Source organism: Dermacentor andersoni, chromosome 6 (assembly GCF_023375885.2).
Source record: "Dermacentor andersoni chromosome 6, qqDerAnde1_hic_scaffold, whole genome shotgun sequence".
Lineage (NCBI taxonomy): Eukaryota > Metazoa > Arthropoda > Arachnida > Ixodida > Ixodidae > Dermacentor > Dermacentor andersoni.
In genome coordinates this window covers 123,430,187-123,454,733 of record NC_092819.1, presented here as the reverse complement: position 1 = coordinate 123,454,733, position 24,547 = coordinate 123,430,187, and the positions used below count along the sequence as shown (strand labels likewise).

The 24,547-nt window shown below is 45.8% G+C and overlaps 1 protein-coding gene across 1 annotated transcript; it reads right to left on the bottom strand.

Annotated features, from left to right (window-relative positions):
* Positions 1 to 1,959: 1,959 nt before the first annotated feature.
* On the bottom strand, positions 1,960 to 23,450 carry LOC126523296 (uncharacterized). Its single transcript, XM_050171954.3, has 2 exons — positions 23,362 to 23,450; positions 1,960 to 4,104 (listed from the first exon to the last, which is right to left on the bottom strand). The coding sequence occupies exon 2, from the start codon at positions 3,813 to 3,815 to the stop codon at positions 2,919 to 2,921; it is 897 nt and encodes a 298-aa protein (XP_050027911.2). The 5' UTR covers positions 3,816 to 4,104; positions 23,362 to 23,450; the 3' UTR covers positions 1,960 to 2,918.
* Positions 23,451 to 24,547: the final 1,097 nt, after the last annotated feature.

The window sequence follows — 24,547 nt, the reverse complement described above, 5'->3', positions numbered from 1 at the left end:
ATGCAAGACTGTTTCCGACCCCGTGCTCTTATCATTCTTACCTTTCACATGCACGATTTGTATGTTGACGAGTACAGTACCTTCAGTTTTTCGTAACGCTCCAGTACTTATTTACCTCGTTTTCTCCTATATATTTTCAGGGAATTACGTAGCTAGTTTTACGCTCAAAGCTGGATCAGCCTTCTTGACGGACAACCTCTAGAACCTTAAGTATGTACCATATGTGCAAACTTTGAACGAATCTGTTCGCGTACACGGTGTAAGAACTAGTTATCTTCTGCGCACGAAGGTTATTCTAGTGTTGCTTTACTGCAAGCATTGCCCCCGCGTTTGCAAGGCGAGTTGTGAATATTGCAATGCACGTAACCGTACAAACTTCGAAAACACTGGCAGCAAGCACAAAATCGAAATTTCCGCTGCCGTCATAGCACGCCTTTAGTGCTGGGACATATTATGGCGGCGCAACGGGACATTTCAGCGCCCTGTACCAAGCGTGGTACTGAGGCACCCTAATGCGGGTTGGAGCGTCGTCGCGTGCTGTTTCTTTTGCGGGGTTTCTCTTTAATATGGAAAAGTTAGAATTGGCACGTTGATGAGAACATCACAGTTAGACGTTCTTTATAATCGCCTAGAATTTCTTAACTGGTGCCTTGACAATATCGAGAAGTGCATTTATCGAGCTCGATAATTTATCAACACAGAATTTGTCCGAATTAATAACTACTTCAACTGACAGAACATGTAGCCCTTATATTCACGTGCAGATATTTCCTTACTTTTAATCGGCCCACGATCGTTGGGACAACCTCTATATACGGAGAATCGTTGAACGGGCACAGCAATGCAAACTTCTATAACACAGTATGAAGAATATTCGACGCGACGAACACAGCACGAGCCCCTGCCGTGGGAAACGAAAATAGCAGCCCAGAAGTAAGTGCGCGAAAAAAAAAAAACACTCACAAGAGGTACGCTGATATACAAAATTTCTAACACGAATCTAAAAGCTTGCGATTCGATACGTAGATGATTTGAACTATTGGTTTCCTTTGTACTGTAAAGAACTTAGTAACACTTATGCGATCTGCCTAGAAGAGTACACGTGACGGCTGTTTCGAATAATTGCGCTGCAGGAGAGCAGCAGTTGTAGCGCAGAGGCACCAGTTCATGTGCGAACACAAGACAGCTATATTCTGCCCAGTACTCTCCAGTCATTCACTAAGAATAGTTTGCGTTTAGGCTGCGAACAAACTTACATGGAAGTACACAATCAAATATTTCATTTGGCGGGTCTCACGGCGCTTGAATTCTTTTGAACAGTGTGCGGTGCTGTACGTGATGACACACTTACCTGCGTAAAAGAATACAACGATTTACTTGCATCTGGATTCAAGTTGCTCTCTTGTTTTATTACTGTTATGGTAATCGTGCATGAAACAACTGAATGTTGAGTTTTTACGAGCTCATATAATCAACGGAAATTCAATTCTGAAAGCATTACCGGGCTTGTGTATAAAATAATGATGCTAGACTTGTCTACATATTACGCATCTTTTTTATTAAGCGGAGTTCAAGCAATCTTTATGCTTCCCTTTGTTTGGATGTAAGTTTTATTTCTAAAATATTCATACTAATTTCGGACATTTAATTATTTAGACTTCCAAGCTTTTGCACAGATTTGATGTGGAAGAACAGCGCGAAATTCAAAACGATAATAAAAGAAGTTATTAAATCAAGCTAGACTCGTAGATATTTAATATAGAATTCCATAACGGTTTCCTGCTTGCCAGCATTTTTTTGTGAAGTAGAAAATTGACCACAAGGATCACGCTGCTGCTGCTCAATTTCAACTATCCGCGCCAAAACGTGTGAGCTAAGCTAATCTCCCGCTATGCCAGCCTCGGTCAATCAGCGAATGATGACGCCTCAGAAGAGGTGCCATAGTCCACAACAGGTGGCCTTACTCCAAATTTTTATTCGTAATTTCGTCCCCTGCTCTCCCTACAACAAATGGCGAATTCTTTCGTGAAGAAGCATATTTCAAATTTACTCTCCTTATAGTTTCGTTTAAAGCATGGGGCAGTCTCGCTTGCCGTACGCAAAAGAGGCACACACCTCTGGCAAATCAAGTTGCAGACTATCTTACCTTGCGCTGCATGGTGCTGAGGCTCGTGCGTTTGGTGACATTGGTACTGGAGCCTCCGTTTCGGTTATAACCTAGGAATTTGTCTGATGCACATGTGTTAGTTTATTAGCGAGATTTTATTATATACTCACTTCACGTAGTTAGTGGTCGAGAAGCGATAACCACGCTGTTTTTTTTCCCTCAGAATGTTGCAGTGGCGTAGTTACGGGCTATAATTTGCGCACAAGTACTCGCGCAGAGATTGTCCAATTGGAAGTTTCATTAAGGCTGCAACAACATTCTAAACTGTTTACCTCAGCAGGATATGCATTTTCTGTAACGCTTAAGAAGTACACGTACGCTGAAAAGGCTTTTTTATTTTTTTGGTGATCATCGGTTGTGGCGCTTCGTTTTCAAATGCTTCCCCGACCTAGCAGAAAGAACGACAAACGGATTTTCCGCCTGGTTTGAGACTTGAAGGGATGAAGCTTTTCATGCAAGTATTTAATATTTACTTGAGCTTTATAAGAAAACTTCGTCGTTTCCAGTCATGACATCCAATGCATAGCAGCTTGGCTCGGCCCGATGATCACAACATTCAGCGCTATCACTCTGCTAAAGTGCATATACATTCTCAGCAATGTATCCGCACACACACACACGCACGAGAACAAAAACTGAAGAATTCCACTGGTGCCAGAGAAACTTCAAAAGCAATCAAGAAGGGTGCACCGAAAGCATGAGCAAGCGTTCACTCCCTCGAAACTAACAGAGCCAGGAAAAAACTATAGACTCAAGGCTTCTCCTGTGCATGTGTCTTCAAATGTTTTACAAGGGTGAACCGCCTAGCAAACTTCTTTTGGCACACACCGCAGCTATGCGGCTTCTCGCCATGCGTTTCGATGTGGTTGTTGAGAGTCTGCGGGTACGCGAATTGCGCGGGACAGTAGGGACACGCGAGCGGTTTTTCGCCCGTGTGACAGCGCATGTGACTCTGAAGCTGATCCTTCCTGCACAGGGTCTTGAGGCACACCTCGCACTGCACGGCGCCTGCACCCGAGTGGGTCCGCAAGTGCCTCGAGAGGTGTCCTCGTCGACGAAACGCCTTTTCGCATATGTGGCACGAGAAAGGCTTTTCACCCGCGTGCGACCGAAGGTGAGACTTGAGCGACTCGCGTTGCGCGAACTTGGCCGGGCAGAGCTTGCAGGCGAACGGTTTTTGGCCCGTGTGCTTTCGCCGGTGCTCGGTCAGGCGATGGCTGGTGGGGAAACGCTCGCCGCACGATTCGCACCGGTGCGGCATCTCGCCAGTGTGCAGCCGCATGTGGACGGCTAGTGTTTCGTTCCGGCAAAAGGTCTTCTCGCACACGCGACACGAATAAGGCTTCTCCCTGCTGTGCGAGCGCATGTGAATGGGCAGGTACTCTCGCCGGCTGAATTTCTTGCGGCAGACGGAGCACTCGTACGGCTTTTGATGGGTGTGAGAACGGTTGTGGGAGCGGAGCGCGCTGCTCGTGGCGAACGAGGCCGGACACAGGCGGCACTCGTGCGGTCTTTCTCCCGTGTGCATTCGGAAGTGGACCCGCATATAGCCCCGAGTCACCCTGTTTCCGCAAACGTCGCATTCCTGCAGCTCCGCTTGGCGCTTCACTTCTGATTTCTCACGGGTTCGTGGCTCGGTTGAGGTCATGATTGCCCGCACAATGCGGACCGAACTATCTAAGCGGTTAAGTCATCTAATACACAGCTAAAATTGTCCGTGGCGGCTATTCAATGGACAGGTTTTCCACACCGTACTGAAATGGCGTCGCTCGATTTCTTTTCCATCCGAGGCTTCCTTCGCCTGCCACCTCGAAAGCTGTTTTCCCCCTGTAGACAAGACCACTGTTCTCCCTGTTCCCGAATGCAGGAGAACAATTCTAGGCGAGGCAGTGGAGAAGCTGTCTCGCGAGCCTCAACTTGCTTGTGGCGAATCCTTCCTGGAAAGTGGGATAAAGAGACAAAGAACTCATAAGAACAGGCACATCTCTTATGGCATGAAGAACATACTGAGTGATTCACGGCCCCACTCAGAAATATTATTGCATATTTTACACTCTTCCGCATGGTTGTTTCACTATTACGAGGTAACTTCCTCGTAACTTCCTTTGGAGAGTTGGTGTTTACTGTAGCACCTGTCTTTCTTTCAGCTCTTATACTCTCACAGTTTCTTTTTTTTATTTTTCAGAATCGTCGCGCTCCAAAAATCATGTGTTGCAGTTTCCCTATTGTACACTTCACCCTTTGAGCTGGCGTGAAAGCATGCACGGAACGCCGTATACCACTGAAATGACTCGAGCTGCCAGTCACGCGGCAATTTTGCGCGTACTCGCGGGCTTATTTCATGCCGGGAAAAACACCTTTATGTAGCTCCCGTGCAGCAACAGAAAGCTGTAGCTCGGGAGTGTTTCATGATGCAAATTTTGTAACTGAACGTGTTGAACTAATTATAATATTTGAGAAGTTGATTGCTTAATTAGGAAAAATTATGCAATGAGACGGAACGAAAAAATGATCTTCAAGTGACGGTAAACAACATTACCTTACTTCCGTCCAGCTATACGGCAATCGCACATTGTTAAACCTTGGTGCACGATACTATATATATATATATATATATATATAATAACATTTTTGAGGACATCAGCTTGGTTTTCCCTCGTTTGGGTACACTGACTCGAACGGCTAGCCTTGTATGCCCAGTTTCTCAAGAGATAGAGATAAAAAAAAAGAAAAATGTTGCCTAACCTATTCCACTCCGTCTTTTATACGTAACATCTTTAAGATACGGGGGCCCTGTCTATACTATGAGGTGTACCTTTCATCGACAGGTTCATTTCGTTCATCCTTTGCAATCGCAAACTGAACATGTGGGAATGCCAAATGTCTGCCCTGGGAACGTCGCAGTGTTACATATTCAGAAGTGCACTTAAAATAATTGGGATCGCACGCACCGTGTTATTCGTTTTGAGATAACTTTGAACCCACTTTTTTCTACTCGAAGCAATGCGCTATATAAAAAAAAAGACACTGATACTCCCCATCACACTTTCTAGTGTGTGCGCACACCTCTTTCCAACGGCTATATGTATAAACATTATGTACGCGGTAGACACTGTTAATATTGAGAATAATGATATTTATTGCCATTTTTAGTGACCATATTTTCACAAGTTTTCTACAGCGTCGTGCTTTTCGCAAGTGAAAACGTGACGCCGGCGAACCGAAATCCCCATGGCAAGAAATGTATTTCTTCCGCAGTAGTAGTACACCCTTGAAATCACGAAACAGCGCAATGCAATCAACTCGCGAGTAATCAGAAAGCAATGTTTATTTCTCAGATATATTTATCCTGTTTCATTTAAAATTTCAACATTGTGTACGACATTGCGGCCATCAAAAGCGACGTTCTGAGTGCAGAAATTAGCAGGCGATCACAACACTGCTTGCTCGCGAGGAGAATGGATTGTTGGCCGCTAATCACAGTGCAGAGGAGGAGACTGCACCTAAGAAGGGCAACGCTGATATTCAAGCAAGAGAACATGCCGATCAATAGCTTGATGTGGGAGCAGCATGCATGACTGAGACGGAAAGAGGGCGCGATCGGAGATCATCGTTCCATGTGAGCGTTCAGTTTCGCCGCGTCCGATTTGCCTAGGCCGCGCCGGCTTCGTGCGGCGAAACTAAATGCGCATTTCGGACAACTATATCCGATCTCGCCTCAGGAAAGCGAGTACTACATCCCGGCAACATTTAGATTTTTGTGCCATATATTTAGCCACATAGAGAACGCCCTGAAACTAGCGCATTTTCTACATGTAGTTTCAGGTAATCAGGAAAAAGGAGCGGCAATTGTTTTTCAGGTACTAATCACATGACACCTGAACACTTTGACCTGCTTCATGACCGTGTGCGGAAGACTTGCAAAAGGGCATGTCATGCCGGAGCCCATTTCTTTCGCCGAACGTCTGGCAATGGGGGGGGACATTGAGGTAACTAAAAAGCATGACTCCAAAGATGAGCAAGGTGACATTCGCTACACCCACCCGAGCACTGAGCTGTAGTATGCTTTGTTTGTTGAGAAGTGGCGCTTATGCAATAATAATTGCCTTTTATTTATAATTAATTTGCAGTTTTTTTTCACTGGTACCTATGTGCAGACAGCGCAACAATCGACATTGCCAAGGGCTTCCTGGTAGGCCTTGAGACTGCACGAGCAGCTATCCACTTAACACTCCAAGTGCTGTGAGATGCTCTCGCGTCTCAGTATGTGAAGACGTGTATCATTTAAATGAAAAATATGCCATGCCTAGGCCATCTGGCTCTTAACAAGGCACAATCGATTTTACTGACCTCTGATAGTATTTCACTCAATAATCCTTAATACTGTAGTTTGTACCCATGAAACTTCCTAATGAGCAGATGTGGCACAATATTGGTCATGCCTCCTGGAAGCGATGGCAGTTTCCAGACTACCTAGGGTCAGTAGATGGAAAACATGTACAGATTGTGACAGCAACGAACTCCGGCAGCATCTACTGCAATTATAAGGTAATTTACCTGTAAATCAAGTTCAGTTTCTTACGTTTTGATTTAGATGCAGAAGGTAAGCTTGAATGTTGTACATAGCTGCTTGATCGAGTGTATTAGACCTACACATTAGATCCACATCTAACATCAAAGAGGGATGGTACTAAACGTGATGCTGCACCATATTTAATTCCGCAGGTGTATACATGAAGCTCATTTGCTTCGAGTGAACTGAAGAACAAAAGTCAAAACCGAGCCTGCGTTCCCGAATTTAGAAACACAGCGTCCATAAATTTTGTGCAGTGGAGATTTTCGCAAATATTCATTGTTAATGCGTGTTTCGTCCAGTACAAAGTGAAAGTCACAATAATATGTGATGAATTTGTTGAGCGTAAATGATTCCTCTGCATTCAAGTTTTCTACGTCTCAAGCAGTCGACCTACCCAGTTTTTTAAAATAAATTTTCTACTTTGTGGTCGCCAGGACGGTTCTCTCAAAGCGCCTTTTTTGTCATTGTTTGTTGCCGGGCACACATTAAATAGTGCTTATGACTCTAGCAGATACCGGATATCCATTCCGCCTTATTGATGTCGGGGATCCTGGCCGCATGAGTAAGGAAGGAGTTTTCAAGCGGTTTCATTCTATTGGCCAACGGCTGCATGTTGGTCTGTTAGAGCTGGCTACTCCTTCACAGCTACCTGGCTCCAAGAGAACACCTGCATAACTATTCATTGGGGATGAAGCGTTTCGATTGTGAGACGATTTCTTGAGGTCATTCCCTGGATCTAGGGAACACCCTGCTGAATGGATATTAAAATATCGTCCATGCCGCGCACGGTGTGCCAGCATGTATATTTTCCAAAACCTGTTCAAAGAAGGAAAAATCTCATACCTCCATTTTCGATCATTTCAACTTTTGTTTAGTTTGACACTGTATATGTGATTTCATACATGATAAATGTCTGGACATGAGTAGAACATAGGGTATATTTTAGAGCTAGTTTGCCAAGGCCACTGGAAACGTCTTGAAAACGCTTTTCGAGATAAACTTTTAACAAGTATGCTTGCTGTGTTGGTTTTGCCTTCATAAACCTCCATTCTTGATCATAACAAACTTTTTCATGCAATCTGTAAATCTGAAGTCCATTTTCTTTATGTGTCTTATGCGCAGTTGAAAAATGATTTGCACAACACCTAAGCAATACTTTATTTCCTTGGTCGTTTGTGGTAATTGAGTTGCTGTGTTGGCTTTTTTCTCCAGGAGATGCATAGAGAACGGCTTTCGCGTTTGGTGAGCATGCTTCAAGATATTTCGTGGACTCATCAACCTGATGCCTGAAAACGCTGAACGTGCTGTCAAGGCAGTGTGCGTTCTGCCCAACTTTTTGTGCATCAAGTCTAGTGGGCGCTTTATACTTCCCAGTCCGATTTGCCCACCATGAAGCTGCATATGGGAATGTGATTGATGATAACGTGGACAACATCAGCTGAGACAGACTCGTCTGCATTTGATCTGACGCCGACATGTGCAAGGAAGAGTGCTCATTCAGCATTCCACGTGTTTAAGCATTATGCACAGTACTTCGTAACGGACAAAAAGGTTCCGTACGTGGTAGTAGGAATTACTGGAAATCGAATAATCTGTTTGCGATGCGAAAGTGTTAAAATAGCGTCTTGGCGGTGATGAAGAACACTTTCATTAAACAAAGATTCTGAGGCTACAGACGAATGTCTCATAACAAATATTTTATTAGCCTTAAATGTATGAGAGGCACTTCCAATACCAACCATGAGCGAAAGTGTGGTGGACAGTTATGGTACTTTGTCCGGGTAATTTTTGATGTTTTGATTCTCTTTCTCAAGGTGGCCTCTGTAGTGGTATTTACTGCAGATCAAAGAACCATGAAACGCGAATCTCGAGGCTACGATGTGATTACATATTTTTGTGACTGTCAACGTTCACTGACCGATAATCAGGTCAGGTTGTTACCCTGCGTAAACATTTGGTATCATTTGATATCATTCTTTTTTTTTAATTATGGGGTTTTACGTGCCAAAACCACTTTCTGATTATGAGGCACACCGTAGTGGAGGACTCCGGAAATTTCGACCACCTGGAGTTCTTTAACGTGCACCTAAATCTAATACACGGGTGTTTTCGCATTTCGCCCCCATCGAAATGCGGCCGCCGTGGCCGGGATTTGATCCCGCGACCTCGTGCTCAGCAGCCTAACACCATAGCCACTGAGCAACCACGGCGGGTCTCTTTTATTCTGTAAAAGCATGTACACTGAAGGAAATGCTGGTGGAAGGCATAGCACATGCCCCGTATCGCTTCTTCAGCCTGACTTCCATATTGCGTGCTTTTTCCAAATCAAAAAATAAAAGATGGCCCAGCTCGCCACTCGTCTCCGCTTGAAGTTGATTCCTTCTCAATATAACGAGCAGCAACTTCAAGAAGCTCGAGTTCCAACTGTGTCTGCAGATGTGGGCAGCATCAGTGCATGTTGCGAGAAAATACCGAACAATTCAGAAGCTTCGGCTAACTCTGCTGCCATCTGGCATACACTATTGATTTCCTTTTCAAAAGCTCTATACAGGCGTCTTGGTGAATGCTGATAATATGCTGCTGGTGGTGATGGTCCTGAAGCAAGGCTGGGGCTTGCATTCCAATCCTCCTGTGTTAGAAACTTATTATTCCTGAACATGAATCTGCATTGGCAGTGTGTACAGTATATTAGCGGTTGCGCTCTGAGGAAATAAGGTGTTCCTTTCCGTGCAGTCATTCACTTCACGCACTAAAAGTTCTTCTGGGGGTTCTCAGTCTGCATGAATAAGCGTTTGCAAATTATAAATGTAATTCATGCATTAGATTAGGTAATATTAGTAAAAAAATTAGTGGAATAATTTTAAGGTAGTACTGATGATGCCGTGGGCATCATCACCTTAAATTATTCGATTTTCCGAACGAATTAGTAAATAGCACGATGACACTGAGGTATTTGCAGACCACTATTATGACCTGTTGCACGGAAAATTCGCAACACGTCATGAGTTTATCGTAATGTGGATAAGAAAAAACGTGCAGAAAGATCTACTGCAAACATTTGCCATATTTTAATGGGCAACTCCGGCGATTTTTCTATGTCAACAGATGTCGGGGCCAGGGACTCGGGAGCCGGCACCACAATACCGCGTACAGCAGTCCCATTCAAGGCTTGCCTGTGTGGACCTATACGGCCGTCGGCGGAATGCCAACACAGTGCGCACAATACCGCCTTCCCCGAATCCGCACTTCAGCACCCTGGCGCATGCCATGACTGGTCACGCGACACCGCGCAGTCCTGCTGACCCCTCATAAAGCACAGACGGTTGCCCCGCGGACATGGAGGGAAGTGGACCCGCTCTCTATACGCAAAGCACGTAGGCGACTCGCGACACTAGAGAGCTTTAGCAGAGCGTTTACGGTCCGCTCCGCTCAGACCGGCATATCACAGCAATTGGCACGCAGCCGCTCAGGAAAACGCTACTGGGATCAATGACGCACGTGCGCACAGCACACATAGCGGCAGCGGAACGTGGGACGCTGACCACGTTCCGCTAGGAAACTGATTTAGCGGTGCGTCAGGGAGCGTGTAGTTGCTTTCGTAATCATTTTACCGCCAAGCTGAGAGCACGTCAGTGGTATCTCTGGAAGACGGTCTTGTTAGATAAGCGAAATCAATGCATTCTGTGCAGCCACCGGTGCGCGTGAAACGTGTGCGGAGCGGAGCGCAAGCAAACGCTCTGCTAAAACTGTCTAGTAAGCAATACGTATAAATTCAGTGGTTAGGGCTACGCTTTGTATTCATGTTGCAGCACGATATGTAGCGCATCGGCGCTGGCTCTCGTGGCAGAGGTAGTGGGTCGTATGTGAACGACGATACGTGGCTATTGAGTTCCCCAGGATCATAACTGTCCATATTTGACAGATAAGAGCTGGTGCAGCTGACATTGTCACCCGAAGGTCCGGCGCTGTCACGATTCAGTCGACTGTCTGCTCTTTGCTGCCAGTGGGCGAGACCGGCATGCCTTGCCCACTTTACCCGCCGGAGACGCTCATGTCTACAGTGTACTAGAAGAGTATTCTAGTACACTGTACTCATGTCGTTACACGAAGAGGTTCGCTCGGCTTTTCAGTCAGGTTTCGGTTTCGTTTTGGCGCTTTTCTGCTCATTTTTATTTTCAAATTTGTGGAATAATTCTACTATAAGACGCGTGACAGGGAGGTCTCGGGAACTTGAATATTCCATTACCTTGACATGGTAAAAAAATCGCCGGAGCTTCGCTTCAAGGCTGTTGTGATGAAGATTTAGCTCGGCATACGTTTGCATTACCCACACATGTCCTTTTTCGTCGTGCTTAATTCGATGCAACTGCTTACTTCGAGTGTTCCGGCGTGTCCAATAAAAACATTTGGGTGTAATGGGGCCACTATCCGCAAACAGCATCGGCACCATCCCTTGGGGTTGTTTCACTGAACTTCTTTCTGAAGGTATCCCGAAGTGACTTTCATCGTTTCACTGCCCCAACGCCAGCAGTGTCACGCATATGCCTGTGGTAATGAAATGCAAACTTTGTAGGCTATGCATGTCCTGGTGAAAAAAAAAAATTGCCAAGCTTTCATTAAGGCCAGCAATGGTAAAAAAGAAGCTCAATTTTCTAAGCCCACGACCAGTTATAATTGCCCAGTTGCAGTCACCATGAGCCGTTTCAGCTGAAAACCGGGGTCACATTTATTGAAAGGTGAGCTTCGCGTGTCTATGGCATTTGTTCCCTTCCCCCTTTCAATAAAGTTTATCACCACGACCACCACCTGGCCCGGCTACCTTGCTTCCAGTACTCACTCTACTAAATGCCTGAATAATGCTTGCTCTCTCTCTCTCTTTGTTAAGCGCTGCTATTTCACAGATGGTTGTTTGCTGCTCAGGAATTTCTGCGTTTTCTTTACGAGCGGTCATAGTAACAACCCACACGTTCCTTGTTATCGCCGTAACAGCGTTACCCCAGCGGGAGCTGCTCGACCCCGCGTACGCAGTCCATGCGCAAATTTGCCTTCCCTGCAACCGAGGTTGGCTGGCCGTGATTCTTTAGAACTCACCGACGGCTAGGGATGCGGGAATTGGTATGAGGACACAGGTAACGTCAATGTGAGTGAAAAAGTAAACTACTAGTTTTTCTGTCATAATGCGTGATCGCGCTCCATGTTTTTTTTTTATGGTCCCTGTCTCGTAGAACCCACAGGACGCGACGCCGCTCCACTCCACTGCCATTATTAGGGGCAACACCAGATGGCGTTGCCCTCCGCACATCCGGCGGAACTAGCACGCGCGCGCACCCAGCTGGGGCCAGATCCCACTGCGGTTCCGTTCGAGAACCAGTTCCTTTCGCCTCCTCTCATTGGCCGACAGTCGTCACGTCCGGCGTGACGAAAAACTTCCGGAGGCAGCTCCGCAGTTCTTGCCTACGTCACGGGGCGTGGCCACGGCACCGAAAGGAACCGTTTCGCCGGCCGGCACAAGAACCGCGCCGAGTAGGTCCACTTCGCGGGAACCACTGTAAACAAACATGGCGGCGCCCATGACTCCGTATCTTTTTGCGGCTCTTTGCGGCCGCATTGGGCAGAGAAGACCTAGAAACAGGGAAGATGTTTTCGATCTGCCGGAGGAGCATTTCCGCCGCCATTTCAGGATGAGTAAGGCGCTGGTGCGTAGGCTGTGTGCTGATCTTGAGGGCGAAATCGAGACGAAGGGGCCGACCGGACTGCGGACAGAAGCGAAAGTTTTCTGTGCGCTTCGGTTTTTTGCGACGAGGAGCTTTCAGACTTCTGTCGGCAGTGAGGTGACCATCCAACTCTCGCAATACTCCATGAGCCGCTGCATCAGCGCAGTAGCACTAGCTATAACTCGCGTAGGCAAGCCAAGAGGGTGGGTAATCTTTCCGTCCCCGCCAGCGGAAAAGCAGCAGGCAGTGGCAGAATTTTTGCACCGCGGCCGAATTCCTGGTAATGTTGGCTGCATCGATGGAACTCTCGTTGTCATCAGTCAGCCCAAAGGCCTCAGCCCCGGTGAAACGCAGGCATTCTTGACCAGAAAAGGCTACTACGCCCTAAACACGATGTTGGTAAGCACAAGTATGTCCACTCGTTAAATGAAAATCATAAATCGCATATTTCAGCCGCCTACGTGGATTGCGTGCATTTGTATGCTTAAATTTGAATGCACTCAAAATCGGAGTCAGGAGACGTCATTGACATTGGTGCGTAGCATGTTAACGATACTTATGAGAAACAAATTCTGCCGAGGTTTCCGCATTATTTTAATATATTGCATTCTGCGTCGCAATACGGTTATTGTGGCCCTACATGAAAGACACGTTAAAATTAATGTATACAACAGGGATACTCGGCAAGGCAACATATAGAATGTCACCTTCACTATCTTTGCAAAAACTTAACATGAATAGTTACTCAAATTATGCTCATATCATGTTCCAACAGTGTGCTGCTTTTATGGAAATTTAAGAGTGCATTACAGCCATGGCTTTTCTTTCTACCCATTAGTTTGTCTCCAGCATGTGTCAATGTTTACACTACCTTTGTATATTTGCAAGTCTCAGACTCAAAACTGAGAATCCTCGCTATTGATCCGCGGCGACCAGGATCCACTCACGACCCTTTTTGCTGGAAACACTCATTCCTGTGGAGGACAATTGCCGAACAAAGGCTACTTCGTCCTGGGGAGCTTCTGCTTGGTGAGCCGTCTTATCCGAAGCAGGCAAATGCAGAGACTGAGCACGGTTTTATTTTTATTTTTGCCCAGGTGACAGTGGCTACCCACTTGAGCCCTGGCTGATGACCCCTGTGCCTGGCCATCCAAGCCTCCAGACACCAGAGGGGGCTTACAATCATGCACACTCTTCAATGAGGACAGCTGTGGAGCGCTGCATTGGGGTGCCGAAAAGCAGATTTCGGTGCCTTCAAATGCATCGATCTCTGCATTACAGCCCCAAGTGTTCAGCTACCATTATTGCAGCGTGTGCAGCGCTCCACAACCTGTGCCTTAAAGAAGGTGATCCTTTTGACGGCTCGTGTAACAGCGACGACAACAGTGACAGCGAGGATAGTGAGCAGGATGACACTGCTGCACAAAACGCACTGCCATCTTTCACTCGCTCCGCACTAACGAAAGCTAAGGCAGTGCGGTGCCGCATTGTACATTTCTTCTTCCTGCCACGCCTTCAGCACACTGCTCATTTGAGGAGAGTGCGTCAGCGTGTGATAAGGCAGCTCGCCAGGCAGAGACAACACACCTCACAGTGATGCATGCACTACGGTGATTCAGATCTGTACTCACACGCAAAAGTAGTGATTTTTGGAAGGCTTATTCGATGTGTTTGCAGCTGGTAAGGAAATAGTAAAGAAGGCAGGCTGTTCAATTTTGATATCCTGTGATATGTCATGATAAACAATATCAGGTGGCTTTCCAATACACTATAGCATATATGGTTTGGCTCAGATTGGTGGGTTGAACTTCCCCAAACAATTCAGTCTTTGAGAGATGCCATACTGAAGGGCTCCACTAAATGTTTTTAACGTGCACTGACATCTCATGCAGTGCATGGACCTGAAACATTCCGCTTCCAACTAAATGCGATCTTTGTGGGCACGTTCAAACCCACGCCTTCCACATTAGCTGCCTAGCACCGTAACCACTGAGCCTCCGCAGCGGTGATAATTTATATGGAATGCACATAATTGAATACCATATTTGTAAGGTGCTGTTGTCTTGCTGTTAGCTCTTTTATTTATTTTCATTCCCTCATTTTCTTTACGAAGCAGTCAAGGTGACATCAGCTTTTCCCAAGAATGTCCGGCTTATGCATATGTTGTCGTGTGAGAGTATCGGCAATGTTCTGTTCAGTAACAATTTATACTGCGCTTATATTGCAATTCGTATTGTTGTTGTCTTTTTTACTTGTTTAAATCTCTGAGTGCTTATTACTGTTGTATTTTTCCACTTTTAATTCGTATCCTTGAGTGTAGAATACGGTTTCATCTGTACCACGCTGTTTCCCCTGTGCACAGGTTGTATGGGGCCCTGAACTTAGTCAGGTGCAAGGCTGCACCTTTTGTTCGGGGTCCTTTAGTTTTCTATAAGGACACAAAATAAGCTTCAACAACTACAACCTCAACTTTCAGCACTATGACTGTTGTTTCTGGCCCTGTTTTCCTTTTGCATATGAGTTATACCATTGTAGTAATAGCTGCTGTTAGAAGACCTAACAGAACTGCCTAGTTTGGTATGAATAATTGACATTCAAAATAAAATCTTGCTTGCGGCTATTTATGATGCACTGAGCCGCTTCATCAGTGGTCATCTTCGGCACAATCTTGGTAGAAATGAATAACAGTGCTACAAAATGTGCTCGACTGAATTATTAAGACAAAAGAGCATTCTTTGTAGCCAAATTATAGGATATCACATGGTGCTACTTGATGACTTTGTTACTTATACAAAAAATCACAGTGGAACTTGTCTCTACGCAATGCCTACAGCAAGAAGCTGTGGCCAAATGTATGCACTACTGCCATAACATCACAGAGTATTTGGCTCAGATAGGATAACACTGCGAAAAAGAATGATATAGTGAGCTAAAATAACAAATTGCAGTTATTATCGGTTGCACACTGCCCAGAGACTATCACAGCTGACAGGATTAACTGTGCCATAACATCCCAGAGTATTTGGCTGAGGTAGGATAACACTGCGAAAGCAAATGATATAGTGAGCTAAAATAACAAATTGCAGTTATTATTGGTTGCACACTGCCCAGAGTCTATCACAGCTGAAACGATTAACTGTGTCATAACATCAAAGAGTATTCGGCTGAGATAGGATAACATAGCGAAAGAAAATGATATAGTGAGCTAAAATAACAAATTGTAGTTATTATTGGTTGCACACTGCCCAGAGACTATCACAGCTGACAGGATTAACTGTGCCATAACATCACAGAATATTTGGCTGAGATAGGATAACACTGCGAAAGAGAATGGTATAGTGAGCTAAAATAACAAATTGCAGTTATTATTGGTTGCACACTGCCCAGAGTCTATCACAGCTGACAGGATTAATAATGTAAAATAAGGGTAGTAACAAGAAATGTACACAAAGTACTCTAGGCTATTTTGGGTACTATGACATAACAAAGTGATGCAAACAGAAACGAATGAAAGGCAAATATTCTTGCCTACACACAAAATGAAATGATTGTCTGGAGTAGCTGGTTTGGATAATATAGCAAAATAAAAAGATGGAAACCAAAATGAATAAAATTGAAAGAACTTGGTCTACACACAAAGCCTCAGTTGTCTGGACTAGCATAATAAAGTAGGACGGCAATAGTAACATTTAAAAAGAACCTTTAGAACTCGTAATGACAGAAGTGGAATAAAATAAAATATCCATGACGCTATTTCGCTGGAGGTTCAGCACTGATAGGGGCGACGGTGGACAGCCACTGCACTTGCTGCAGTATCAACTGCCCTGTAATTGCTAGCCGCTCCACTGCAACAACAATACGAGCCTGGTACGCAGATTTGTTGGCCAGTGTGTTCTCTTGAACAGCTGCCATCCGCTCCAGTGCTGTGGCCTGGCGTGCTTGCGAGTCAGCCAGTGCCTCTATAGCAGCAGCCAGGCGATGCAGGATAGCTGATTGGCCCAGCATCGTCTCTGCCTCTCGCTGAAAGGTTGTCGCAACTGCACCCACCACGTCTTTAAGCTGCTGCAGTTCCTGTTTGTAGAATAGCACTGACTGTTATATTACTCTTTCTTGCTAACAACCATGCAGCAAATGGAATATGTACATACAGATTTGATTTCAGCTGCCAAGTCTAAAGACTGTTGATAGCCAGCAGCAATTTCTGGCAGGAAATCTTCAGCAGCTGGCCTGTGCGATGATGTGCACCCCTCCTGTTGCTGGCTTGTCCCTGAGCATACCCACAGAAAAGACATTGTTGCAGCGCTTCACCTATGCAGTATAGATCTGATCAACAGAAAGCGGTTTGTACAATGGCATGCAATAGGGAAGCTTGATATCACTGGTGACGAATCGTGTGCATTGCTGAACTTACGTGACAAGCCACTCGTACCGGGTCGATCACCAACAGAAACACGTGATATATATCGTCGCCCTCGTGGAGTGGCTTGGTCAGAAGGAGCTGTGACGGGCTCCACAGCAGTTGTTGGAGTGAGCTCGGGGCTTGGAGCACGCCCATCCAGGGATTGTGCAGAAGACGGCAGGGTGCTATCCTGAGCACACAAGGCCACCACAATGAGCAGAGGTACTTTGACTCCATGGTCTGCTTGAATAACCTCAATAATTATTATATAATTGTAGCAAAGTGTAAAATGAATGAAAACCAAATAGGCTACATTAAGTAAATTTTCTACCTCTTCCTACTCTCGTAGCACAAAGTGCTCCAAGCTGGCGTAACCAGCTTACTTGGTATAGAAACTTTTCTTCAGCTGTCGTCGTTTCTCCTCTTCCATCAGGGATGGGACGCCATAGACGTTTGCATTTAGAGAAAAGACTTTATGTACACAATATTTACATCGACAGCTATTTACAGTGGGTCTGACGTATCAATCAACATAGCCGATAGTGCATAACACCGTTCGTACGTCATGACCCTTCGGTTACACTGGGACCGGCGCCTGAACTCGGCAGAGCCGAAAGTGTAGAGCACCTTTCCTGCGCCCGGAACCCCTGTGAGAGGTCGGGAGCCAGGTTTTAACCCTTCAGTTGCTCCTCCCAAATCCACTCACGGCAAATCACGACACCCCGGTGACCTGATTGGGTCAACTGGTCTTTCACTAATTGGACACTCTCTCTCTCACCCTCTCCCTGCGTTCCTCGGAACGTTCAGATAGAGAGAGAGAAAGGAACCACCAAACGACAAATAAACATATAACACCCCAAGCATCCTGCTCTGCGACATGTATGGGAAAGTCTCCCAAAACTTTGAAGAACACTTAAGGGGAACGAACATCTGCGTCACCCCGTCCTAGCACCTTAATTATAACCATCGCGCACTGCGTGCCGCAAAGGGCACCCCTGCCGAAGCGCACGTACCGATTCACCATGCCGTCTTGTGCATGGTTCGTCTCCACCGGCGGGCCCATAAAGCTAAGTGCAGAGATGGATTGTGTCTCCGGTGCCAGCCTGCATTTCAAGAGACCGCGCATCGGGTCACCGATCCCTCAGGCTTTAAGTTGCCCCTTTGTACCCCAGGCATGCCCATTGACGAACTAATGACGCTTTGCCCGTGGTCCGTCCCAGGCAGGGCGCCTCCGTCCGCGCTTCCGGACCAAAGGGCCCCCAACGTCGCACCCTTTCCTACGTTTCAAGACCGCACGTGCGACAGGTTAAGATGTCCCGAGGTGGCGGCGCGGGCTATCTGCCGCCAAAGAGCGCCTTCCGACCCATTACCAAAGCGCCCGGCTGGTTTTACTCTCGGCGAAGTCCGAAAATGGCGATCTCCCACAATTCTGGGGCGAAATTACCTCTCAGCGTCCATGCCGTTTGTCAACATCCTTTACAGTTTAGAACAAAATATATTTTCTTAACATGGCACTCGACACAACATATTGAAAATGCTTGCAGTTGAATTTTTGCAAACTCAAACTAACAGGATCAATTAGACTCTGCATAATTACCCTGCAACGTTGGTCTGCATAAATAGTCTCCCAAAAATGCATGTGCGCTGTTGTATATATACAGTGTTCAATTATAATGCATGGGGAACTTTGTACCTGACTATACGTTTATTACTACTCCAAACAAAGGTGCATTCACAGTAAACAGAAAATTACGACTAACTAACGGATGTTTTTTTTTTTTTTTTTCAAATGTCGTAAAATGGACCGAGAAAAGTAACGCTGAAAGCATACCCTCAGTTCACCAAATAGTTAAAACGTAGTCACTGGTCTAAGGATCGCGATTATTTGCAACCACCTCCATTTAATTTTGAAATTACTTCTGTTAGGAAATATGCAGTTCATGTCGAACATACCTCTTCGCAAAATCCGTCACACACGCCTACTGCACTTGAGTGGCCGACAAGATCGAGGATGCGGCCCCGCAGCCCGCACAGACGGCCGCCGCTGGTACCCCTAAGGAGTAAACGAGCTGCTTGTTACGCAAGAGCAAACGTGCACTCTGGATCATTGCACTCACCTGTGTCCAGCGGCCACGACGGCTGCGTCGTGGCGGGAGTTATAGACTTCTTTTTTCCAGAACTGCCGCCACTGGTCCGCTGTTTTCGTTGCTGGCCCCTCTGCATTTAAAATCTCTGCGAGCTCACGCCACAACCGCGCTTTGCTTGCTTTTGTAACTTCTGGCGTCAAAACAGATGACCCTTTCACGAGCCACGGGTGTTGCTCCATGAACTCTACAAGCAAAGTACGCTGTCGCGGCGAAACATGGGGGCCAAGAGGCCGGTGAGTCGCTGCTTGTGCCATTGCGAATCTTCGTGTCAGAAACGGAACCAAAGGCAGACAGAACTTCAACACGCGCGCCAAAAAGCCCACAATTTCCCAGATTGCACCGCGCGCGCGCGCGTATGCGACACCGTCTACCGACAGAAAAGGGAAACATGTATCAAAAGAAACGTCAAAATAGTTCTTTGCTGCGCTCTCTTGCACGTACTGTGACTTCTTATTAAATAATATGTATTACCATTTATTTGTGATATTTGATTTCTTTTTAAAACAACCTATCTTTTAGTGTACGGCCCCCGAAAAAGCCAGGCAGTCGTGGGCCGGGCTCCCGCGAGGTTGGGCGCTCGCCGATTGGCCGTTCGCTTCCCCTTCTTTCCCCTTGCGTTCTTCGCTGTCATTATTTTGACGTCACTCCGAAAAGGAACGGTTCGGAGACGGAACCGAAGTGGAATCTGGCCCTGGTGTCCGCAAAAGGCCGTGACCGGAAAGCACGTGACCTCTCATTCCGTAACTGACGCCGATGCCAACACCCGCCGCAGCAACACTCGGTCAACGGTCCACACAGCCGCTAATCTGCCGCAGCATCCACCTGCCTTTTTGGGTGCTTTAGAGAACGCAACTGCACAGCATCAGTGTTGGAAACGTGATTGGTCAACTGCACGCCGTCGTGGACAGTCGAAAAAGTGCCGTCGAGTTCGAAGACAGAGGTGTGGCGGCGGCGGTGTGCGTGTACAAGGCTCCCTGCAAATGGCAGAAGGAAGCGGCGGGATTCATCAGAAAGAACACTTAGCCAGCGCTGTGCGGATGTGAAAGCTTGGTGTTAGGGGACTTCGATCGGAACGCGCCGGTTAGCCTATCGTTGCTCGCCATTATGCGTGCAGAATCCTGTATCAAATTGAAGACGTACATTGAGGCAATCACGGCGTCGACATGGACGTGCGTCGAAATCGCATTCATCAACGTACCATACATGGTGCGAGATCTAATGCATGTCTCCACCTACTACTATCCGGATCACGAGGCCATGATGGCGCCTATGCACCCCGACCCAAATCCGCCGTCACTAGAACGAAAAGAGGATGGCGACACCGGAGACTGTTAAATGACACCAGCCACAACGCCATGGAGGTATTACTAGTTCGATATAGCCGAGACCCGCCATGCATACTGCCTCGACGACGAAATAGAAAAGGACGTGTAAAGTGGTGTCGACACCGCTTTTATTGCACTAAATCTTGTAAATAAACACAATTCAGCATCTCCCGCTACCAAATTCTTTATAACACAACTAGGCGACATCACTATGCAGCATCCCTCCTTAACAACAACCTAGACGAAAACGCTTTCGCGTCCTCACCTCATAACAGGACGTAGAGGCATATTCTTCTGCAACTCTTTTTCTGCTCCCAACAAGAACATGCGGCTGCGCGATTTCCCCGGGCGCAGGCGTCGAAATGACGCCTGCCAAATGACAAATCCCGTCATGCGGTTCCAGCTTCACACTCCGCACACTCGGCTTATGAGAATGAGAACTAGGTTACGGTGCGTACCATTGGTAACGTTCGTTTGTAGTCAAACAGACTGTGCATCGCTTGCCTCTCCGGGAAAATCTCAACAAAAAAATGTGCAATCAACGCTTTGCTCTGCAGTGGTTGAAAGCGACGTTCTTCTAAAACTGTCCTGTTTATCAACAGTTGGGCATTAAACTAAATGTTCACGGGCGGTTTAGTGAACGCCGTTATAGAAGTAAGTGAATACGTAGTAAGTGCCTTATTTTATGCACATTCATGAGGCTTCCTTTTGCAGAATTACATAATTTCATCTGTGCTAAAATTTACCGACAGATTCTGTGCACACGGGTTTCATGTGGATTCTTATTCGAAATAGGTTTCCAAAGCGTGATGCAATTAGCATTTCTGCTTCTCTACAATAAATGTCTGTATCCGCGCGAGTGTCACTACAGTGTTTTAGTTTGGCGTCTTTCCGCTCCGCTCAGCAGCTAAGCGGAGCGAAAGCGCGAATGCGCCCTTCGCATAGCCGCAAGCGGGCTAGCAGAGCGACACTTCTCGAGCATGTTATTGCAAACTTCATTCATGAATTCCTTAGTGATGACAATGTACTATCGAAATTTCAACATGGATTTAGAAAAGGGTTATCCACTGTTACACAACTAGTTACAACTGTGCATGAATTTTCACGAGTGCTTGATGCATCAGGACAAATAGATGTTCTCCTTCTAGATTTCTGTAAAGCCTTTGATAAAGTGCCACATGGGAAATTGCTGTACAAATTACAGTCCTTGGGGTTACCAGGAAAAATAGTTCAATGGATTGGGGCTTATCTTCACAACAGACAACAGTATGTGTTAATTAACGATACATCATCTGCTATTCTTGATGTCACGTCTGGAGTCCCACAGGGAAGTGTATTGGGACCACTTTTGTTTTCAATTTATGATAATGACTTGGTTGATGTTATTCCCGAAAATGTGTCTGTACGTTTGTTCGCGGATGATTGTATCATTTTTAAACAAATTGTGTCACCCAGCGATCACATTGAATTGCAACATGCACTGAATGTTATTGAGGACTGGTGTCGAAAATGGAGCATGCAACTAAATACTCAGAAAACAGTACTACTGCGTATCACCAGGAAACTAAATCCTAGCCAGTTCTGTTATACCCTTAGAAACAATAGTATCTGGATTGTAGGCAAATATAAGTACTTAGGTGTCACCCTCACAAGCAACTTAACTTGGTCAACCCACATTTCTGATATCTGCACATCTGCACTACGTAAGTTATGGTTCCTTAAAAGAAAGCTGAAATCCGCACCCTCGCAAACAAAGCTTTTAGCTTATAATACGTGTGTTCGTTCTAAGCTTGAGTATGCTTCTATCATTTGGGATCCCTATTTAAAGAAAGATATCATGCAACTTGAACGTATTAACAGAAAGGCTGTTAGGTTTATATTTGGCAAATATCGTAGACTTGATTCCCCATCCAACCTAATGCAATTAAACTGTATTTCTACTCTAGAAGCCCGCAGAAAGTTTAGTCGCCTTTCATTTCTTTAATATTGTATGTTTGGTAACATAAAAATAGATCTGCCTGACAGTATAAAACCCCTAGCAACACGACGCACACGCCATGGCCATGAATTTGCACTAACCCCAATCTTTGCCCGATCAAAATCTTTCAAATTCAGTTATTTTCCAAGAACTGTGGAAGAATGGAATTCTTTGCCGTCTGATATTTTTGGTTCCAATAATTTTCTCGCTGAGTTGGAGTGTCACCTTCTCTCTTAAGCTTTATTTTTCTTTTTTCTTTTTCTTTCTTGCTTGCTTTTTGTTGTCTTTTGTTTTGTACATTCATGTTGGATGTAACCCACACCTGCTTGGGCCACCACATTGGCCTGCAGTATTTTGAAATAAATAAATAAATAAACAAACACGGTCCGCTTTCACGCTCCTTGACCGGAGCGGGCTGCGCAGCGCGTTGGCTAGCGTCGGCACTTCATTTTCCACTGGATCAAATTGACTGGTAACGCATACAAACACACGTCAACATGCTTCATGGTCAAATAAGTTATATATATATATATATATATATATATATATATATATATATATATATATATATATATATATATATATATATATGTGTGTGTGTGTGTTGTGTGTGTGTGTGTGTGTGTGTGTGTGTGTGTGTGTGTGTGTGTGTGTGTGTGTGTGTGTGTGTGTACGTTTTACTTTATGAAAGTGATAAATGGGTGTCTTTATTTTCTTTCATTACCCTTAATTTGGCCAGACGGCGCTGCAACTACGAATGGTCCGCTCCGCTACGCTAAACGTATAACTCAAACTAAAACACTAAAACGTGAAAATCGCCCGCCGCTCCGCTGTGGCTTAGCGGCGCGACTCGGAGTGGAGCGTACCGTAAAGACGCTCAACTAAAACACTCCATTAGTACCACGTGTCCACGGCCGTTTTCCAGTCTGAGAATCCACCGTCCGGATATTTTGCACAGAAACTTCGTTACGCGACGTCTACGAAATCCGGAGGCCGAGATCTCAGCACGGTCGACGCAAACACAGCGCCAAGAATAAAGGATGACGTCCACTTACTTTCACCAGACGTTGAAATCACTGGTATCCTGCCGGAGTGTGGACGAGGCCAACCGCACAAGAAAGTGCGACGGCGCCACCGACGCCTGCCGCGTATCGGCATACACTGAGAGCCAACTTCCTGAGACATACTTCAGTGGCTTCACTTTGGCAGCTCCGCCCGGGAGGTGGCCGAAGTGGTGGTAACGCGAACTAGTGGCGCTGTAATCGGGTCTTTCACCACTTCTGCCACTTCCGGTGCCGCTTCTGCATTCATTTCTGTGGTTCTGCTTTGTCGGCCGTTGCTATGGTCACGTTGTTGGTGTCGTGTGATGTGCGGTGGTTTCATCCAATGAAAAGCTTCGCGCAGAAGTGTTTCGGCGTCTTATAAAGCAAATAAGTTTCCTACGCTATTCTCACAATTTTTTGTCGCACTGTGACAATGTCGGAGAGTTTTATATATGGAAACACATGCTATGGTCACCATACACATGCTGCGCCAAAAGAAAGAAAGCCTAACAGTTAAGTCGCACGTGTGTAAACGTCATCTTGAGGACGACAATCTATAGTTTCATTCTTCAGAACAAATACATATTGATTCCTCACGGGAAATATGGACGCTGCTTCACGGCGCTATTCCACGACTTGATTATTCGCGCTCTTCGCGAAAACCTTTCAAAGCCAAATTATGTGATGCAAAAGCGAAGTTCTCCATGAGAAGGAACGCAAGTGTGGGCACGCACTTCGGCCTGCCCACAGTCACTGTGATAAGCATCAGGTTCAAACGAATTGTGCTTGTAATATTAGAGAGCTTTAGATTAGGGGGCCCCAAACACTTGCATCCCCCTAATTTAAAGCTCTCTATTGTTGTGTCTCGCTTCGAAATACGGGCTCTAGACTGCCATCAACAAGCTCACGATCGTGGCTTTGCCTTCTGTACTCTGAAAGCTTGAATTTATTGAAGACGACGCCACATCATCTATATGTGGATCGTTTTACATGAGACAACTCGTAGGTGGAATATTTTCGGTTATGGAAACTGCTGTCACGCGCCTAATTTGCTGCACGAAAGACTACAACAAAATCCACAAAATGCTATTACGAGCGGCAATTATAACCTCAAATCATCCTCAGAAAAGCAAAAGGCTTGGCAATTAAGCATGACCGCGTGTGTATAACATCAAACGAAAGTAAAACGGCGACATTT

What these genes read in the sequence shown, in the direction of transcription:
- LOC126523296 (XM_050171954.3), bottom strand. Translation starts at nt 3,815, where the DNA reads ATGACCTCAACCGAGCCACGAACCCGTGAGAAATCAGAAGTGAAGCGC.